The sequence below is a fragment of the Macrobrachium nipponense genome, chromosome 10, assembly GCF_015104395.2.
Source record: "Macrobrachium nipponense isolate FS-2020 chromosome 10, ASM1510439v2, whole genome shotgun sequence".
Classification (NCBI taxonomy): Eukaryota; Metazoa; Arthropoda; class Malacostraca; order Decapoda; family Palaemonidae; genus Macrobrachium; species Macrobrachium nipponense.
The window spans coordinates 21,908,516-21,915,232 of record NC_087204.1 but is presented as its reverse complement, the minus strand read 5'-3'; the positions used below and the strand labels follow the sequence as shown (position 1 = coordinate 21,915,232).

The following is a 6,717-nucleotide window of genomic DNA, read 5'->3' as shown; positions in this document are numbered from 1 at the left end:
AACTAGAGGTGCTGAGACATAAATTGCCTGAACTGGAACAGCAAATGAATTCTCTGCTAGCAGCAATTGAAGTGAACGAAGCCATGGGACATGTTACAACTGAGGTAGGGCGTCAGCTGCAGGAGAGGCAGGAACATCTGGAGAATCTCAATAGATCATCAAATTTGTTGCAGGATGAATACTCATCTCTGGCTATGGTATGGCATTTGAATACATTACGTATACGTATATATGTTTTTAAAGTAATTGTAGTACTTTTTGTAGAATTACTATCATTGTTTTCTTGTATTGAACAGCTGGTTTTTTTCACTTTAACTCCCTTTGCCCTCTTTTTGAAGGTGAATCACAAAATACTTTGTTTTGTAATTTACCTTCAAAAACTTCAATAATTGCCATGTTACACACTACTGTAGTCAATTAGGCTTTGGTACTGTATGTATCTTTATCGTATTATCAATATTTTTACCCACTTTTCCTTTATGAAAACAAATGTAGTTACAATTATTTACAAAAATCCCAATTTACAATTAATATTCCAAGTTAGTATAGTTGGCACTGTAATAAAAGTGGGAGTGATAGAAAAGTTGTTAGGAGGCAAGAGAAATAACCTTTTCTTTGTAAAATGATATCTCTGGAGATGTCTTTCACATTTCTATTATTATTATTTAGTAGTTTAATACACTACTGATTAATATCACTAGACTGAAAACACTTGCCCTACAGGTTTTTTTTTGTAAATGAAATGGGAAATGGAGCACTTCCTTTTGCTGTCTTTTTATCTTGCTGGGTAACTTTGTAATTTTACCTTGTTTCAGTTTTTACCTCTCTTGAAAACATTCTTCAGGCAAGCCCAGCAAGTCTAGAATAATAACTTGGGATCGTTGTTAACTTTTCTAGGAGAATAACCAATTTCCAAGTAACTTAAACTGATAAAGAAGACTATTACTATTAGGTATTTTGATTATTACGTACTTTTAAATTGAACAGAAATGACTGTCACCAAACATTTGCCACACTTGGAAGGCCATAGCTATAATAAAGAATAGGGGAGTATCTTTTATATTTCTTCTATGGTAATGTTAAAGCATTTGCTTCCAGATTGGTATGGTGAACTAGGATTGTTTTTAGTGCTCTTGTTTGCATTCTATTGTAACATTAGCTTTATCACTTTGTCATCATTATTGTTAATCTTGAATACCGTATAAAAACAATGTGACAAAGTAGAGGAATAACTTCAAACAAGATATAAATTGACATTTTCAAAACATGCTTTTAATGTATATTTAATTTAGTAAAGTAGGCACTGGTTTGCAGATACAATACAATGTAAAGTAATTGAGCATTCTCAACTATTAAGCCACAAATATCATTTAATATTGAATTCACCATACCTTGTGAGTAACTTACCCCCAAGATGAATTGTAATTGATAAGTGCCTCTGCACTGCCAGGATTTAGAGAAAAACAATAGTAGTCAGTGATTTTGACCACCTAGTTGCTAAGAGAGATTGATTAGAGTAAATTTTTTTTTATTGTGAATAAATTATTGGACTATAAAATTTTGTGTTTTTTGGGTTTGCAAATACGTATTTTGATTTTGTTTCACATTAATGAATTAGGAGAATCAAATTCTGAAGACTGAGTTATCAGCTTGCAAGAGATCCAGCGCAGAGTATGTCAGTGAAAGTTCAGAGTCTTCAAGAAAAGCCAGAGAAGAAGCAAGGAAGGAGAGGCTGAATGCTGCTCGCTTAGAGGAAGAGTGTGGCAGATTACAGGTGGGTGAAGCTTAGGATCAAGATTTGAATACATACTTGGATTTGAAACCCAAATACTAACCATGGATGGAAGGACTCTTTTGTTGCCCAATAATTGCATATGAAATTCAGGTTCAGCTCATATGATAACGAAGTTGATGTGAAAACATTCCTATCACTTAAATTGGTTGTAAATGACTATATGGCAACATTTATGGCAACACTCACACCTCAGATCCGGATACAGGGAGATTAGTGTGACATGAGATTTCAAGGGGGAATCTCCCAATACGTACATCTGGTATATATTTGCCCATAAGTATACTCAGGGATTGCTGTTGGTTCTAGTTCTTATCTTTTATGATGATAGTGTGTCAGCTGTAATTGTAATTTTGCAAAGGAAAGTACGAAAATATATTAGAAGAACATTTATAACTACATCTCCCCATCCCAGTACATCTCATAAATATTTTACCATAGTATATATAATCACAGATTGTTACAAAATTTAGTTCTTATTCACTTGCAACTTCCTGTGGAAGGTACAGAATATGTTTTAGAATTTGTTTTCTTATAGTACTATGTGCATTTTCACAACTCCCTCTTTCCATTGATGTTTTTATTTTTTCTAACTGGCAAACCTTAAAGTTTACCTGGTCTAAAGGTGTTCTTGATGTATATTTTTGCCCGGCCTGTAGGGTTTAAATAACTGTATCCAAACTCTAAGAAATACATCTTCAGAGTCAAATAGCTGCACAGGACCCATATCCAGATTTAAATGATCACTCAGGAGGAACCAGTTCAGATTTGAATACTTTGACAAAAGTGATTCCTTTAGACTTGACTGTTGTACTACACATGATTGGCTTAGTGACTGAGAGGTCACTGCATTCAGTTGTCATTTATTTATTTATTTATTTTTCATTTAGATATCTTGAAGTAACCTTTCCCATAGAATTTATATTCATACACGAGTTTTAAACCTGAAATCTGGTCCAAATTCAACAATCATTTTATCTAGAGGACTGGATTCTCTAGCCTTCTGATACATTAAGTCCCTGCAATATAGCCTATGTTCATACATCCAAGGTATTCCATAGGCAAGTTATTCCATACCATTTCTTGCCTGAACGAAATTATACTTTAAGCTGTGAGTTAATTTATGTGCAAAGTGCATCACATCTAAAAAGGTGGCCTGGTTAAAAAACTATTATAAAGATGTAGCTAATTAAGAAATAAGTCTGATAAGAGCAGCAATGAATCAGAAAACACTCTTCCTGCGCTGAATTTATATTGAAATGAGACAGAGACTACGAGTAATTATTTAATGTCAAACTTTGATTATCCGGCCTTAGTTAAGAATATCTATTGTAAGTTAGTAAAATGTGCATTACTATAATAGTGGTACATAGGCATTATATTTTGCATTTATGTTAACAGGCACAGCTGAAATGCACAAATGCAATCCTGGAGCAAGAGAGGAGAGAGAGAGCAATGAGGGACATGGTTCAGCAACTGAAGGTCAGTTTTATGCCAGTTGATTTACTGCCAAGTAGTTTAATGCTTCTAAAAACAATTTGTTGAAGTTAACATTAAATAATTAAATGTTAACCAAGTCATTTGTAGAATCATAGGGTTTGCGAAAGGATTTGTTCTTGAAGAAAACAAAATTAAACAAGATAAAATTGAAAGTTATACATCTAGGTTGGGAGAGACCAAAATAAACAAAGTTAGACATCTAGGTGGCGAGAGACCAAATGAAACATAGTCGGCAAAAAGTAATGCAGCTGGGGCTGAAAGGTCACTGCAAAGAATCTTTAGTACTCTCTATAGTGTGTTGCTTTAGGCAAACTGTAAATAGCATCCCCTTATGCAGAGCTATTTGCATTAGTAATAAAGTAGGTACTGTTGTTTGTCAGCCTTTTGTGGTCTGGGAAATTAGTCTGATCCAGATTTGTATTTTGGTGTAATGTACTTATAATTTGCAGCATAATATGATGAAGTAAGGAATGCAAGTGCTAGTAACTACATGTCTTAGATATTTGCTTTGCATAATTTATAACGTCCCAAAATAACAGTACTGTAATTATTTTCAGAGAACATTTTCATCCCTATATACTATCCTAAACTTGTAGTCAGTGTATGGAATTGGTGCAATTGTTTGGTCACCTAATTAATCATGGTTAGGCATTTTTAATATGATTTTTGAATGATTTTTAAATGAATTACAATTTTGCTTTTGTCTTTTTTTGAAGTTGTCTTCAGTATCAGGCAATATATCTATTTACAGTAATACACCTATTTTCAGCTTGAAACATATTCAGATATCAATTATCACATTTATATTTGCAGCATGAAGACTTTGAAGCAATCCTTGACTCAACAGTTTCATCAAATGTGGATACCCTTTGAAAAAATAAACACCATGGAACTTAATTTAGTGGTATCTACATCTTGCTACATGGAATGTTTTGAAGTATGGTTCTGGATATAATATAGGTCTTATGCCCAACATTTTTCTTTTTATACTCTGTTCATGAAAGTCATACTTTACCATCTACTTGTCATTGTTCAGTAGGTGCAGATAACACTTGCATTTTAAAATTGATAAATAATAGTCTGTGTTTGACATTAAATTCTTATTAAATATGATAATGTTTGTAACATTGCTCTCATTCTCTCTTATCTCATTCTTTCCCTGTGCCATTAGAAATATGATTAAAAGTTAGTGCAATAAAAATATCCTGTGTGAATAACTTGCAGATATATTCCGTCCATATATTTTTGTAATGCATGGTGATCAAAATGATGTTTTACTTTTTGTGATAAGGGTTTATGTAGGCATAATTTTGTCTGCAGAGTTACAGTCAAGAAAAATGTACTTTCTTACTTTATAGATATTTGTACTGTGAAATTAATGACATTTGTTGTGTATCTTGCTGGAAGACAACTAATCTTATGCAAAATATTAGTAATGAAGAGATCTCATAAGTGCATTACAAGAATAATGCCTTTATGCCATACTTGCTGTGTAATTAGGTGTGCCATACTTTTTTATTGAAATAATGACAGGAAAAATGCAATATCATCATCATTTGTTTGTGTTTGAAACTTGCTGGGAGAAAAGTAGATATTTTTTTAATAGAATATAAGTAAGATTTTTTTATCTGAAATGGCACATTCCATTTCTATTTAGTTTAAAGGAGCTTACTTATTTAGCAGTAAAGTTCCATACACATAAGGTACGTAGTTTGCAATGAACGTATTCTGTACCATTGTCAGGCAAGACTTTTATTCATACTAGTGAATTACAAAATAACTGTAGATTATTTTGCTTGTTGCACCTTATGCACTTTATGGTTTATTCACTTGATGCACCTGAATTTCTTATAAGTACTGTTGTTTAGCTACAAGAAATTAGGCCTGCAATATCAGTTTTTTAATACATTTGGTTTTAATCATTATAACTATTTGCAAATGGATTATGCAGCTTAAGATTATGTAATAAGAAATCAACCCCAAAATTTTTAGGAAGCTTGAGACAAACTTTCTTATTGTTTGATGATTATTTCAGAAAGTAGATTTGTAAGGTTTTTATCAGGGGTCCATGAATTTCATTCATGTTCAGGTATGAAGCATCTTTCCTTTTCCATTGGAGTGCTTTGTATGATAGGTTTTGTCACTTAATTAGCACTTACAGGTGCTTTCAAGATTAATTATCACAGTTATAGTGAAAAGAAAGGAAATACTTTTATTAATAATGGGAAATCATTTTAGCAGCTTTCATGTTGAGTTAAATATAAATGGGAAATTTATATAAAAGGGAAACTTTTAAAGATTTTTTCTGTATGAAAAAGGCCACTTTAAAATGGGTGATATTGCATCTAGTCATTTCAGAAAAAAAGAACTTGCAATACACTGAGAAAAAAAGTGCAATGTTGTACTTTTTATGTGACAACACCTTGAAAGTGGTTGTTATTTTTCTAGTCAAAGGAATATTATGTCAGTATTTGGACAAAGACTAGCATTTAAATCACTAGGTAATAGGTCTTATATGGTCAATACTACAGTATTTTCTTAATGATAATTTTTTTATGTAAGACATTTTTTCACATTTAGTATAGTGTAGTGTTTGTTGGCAGTCAGAAATAATGTAAGAATCATAGCTTATACTTTGTACTTTTACCAAAGATGATTTTTGAAGACAGAACTGTGGTATTACCACTCCGTCCGTAATCTGTCCAGATGTAAAATTGTTTATTTTTCAATAAACATTTATATCAAATTTTTTTATTTTTAATATTGACCTGTGATCTGAAACGGGTAAAATCTTTGCCCATGACATTTTGTCTCTGTATACTGTTTGAAACCCATGCAGTAACATGGAGTAACTGGTTTATATTACATGAGGTCGTGGGGCTAACATTATTAGACAGGCTCAAGACAGCACTTTTACAATGGAGAAAAAATGAAGAAAGCTAGGTGACTGTCAGGTATAAGATTTCCTATGAAGACAAGATCTCTTCCGACAGATGATGCGTTATAAGAATGCACCATGTTGAAACTTTCTGAAATATTTCATTCTATTATCCTTAATAGATCATGAATTTGTGCAATACAGTAATGTTAAGTACTGTACTTGAGACCAACATTTTGAATGAAGAATTTGTTAGAACCTTTAATAGTGATGCAGTTTATGACATTTAATATGATATTGTTAAACTACAATAAAGTTTTGTACATACTTACCTGGCAGATATATACTTAGCTATAGTCTCCGACGTTCCCGACAGAATTTCAAATCTCGCGGCACACGCGACAGGTAGGTCAGGTGGTCTACCTTACCCGCCGCTGGGTGGCGGGTGTATGAACCAATCCCCCTTGCTTGTCAGATTTTCTCTTCTTCCTGTCTCCTGAGGGGAGGCTGGGTGGGCCATTAATCGTATATATCTGCCAGGTAAGTA

The 6,717-nt window shown here is 32.8% G+C and overlaps 1 protein-coding gene across 1 annotated transcript; it reads left to right on the top strand.

The window, feature by feature from the left end:
- On the top strand, window positions 1–6,028 carry LOC135223459 (ERC protein 2-like; the record flags this gene model as incomplete). The annotated part of the gene is given in 4 exon segments (XM_064261879.1): window positions 1–197; window positions 1,619–1,774; window positions 3,194–3,274; window positions 4,106–6,028. Coding segments are annotated over 4 exon segments (494 nt in total), but the record flags the coding sequence as incomplete, so codon positions are not given.
- Between the last annotated feature and the right edge of the window lie 689 nt (window positions 6,029–6,717).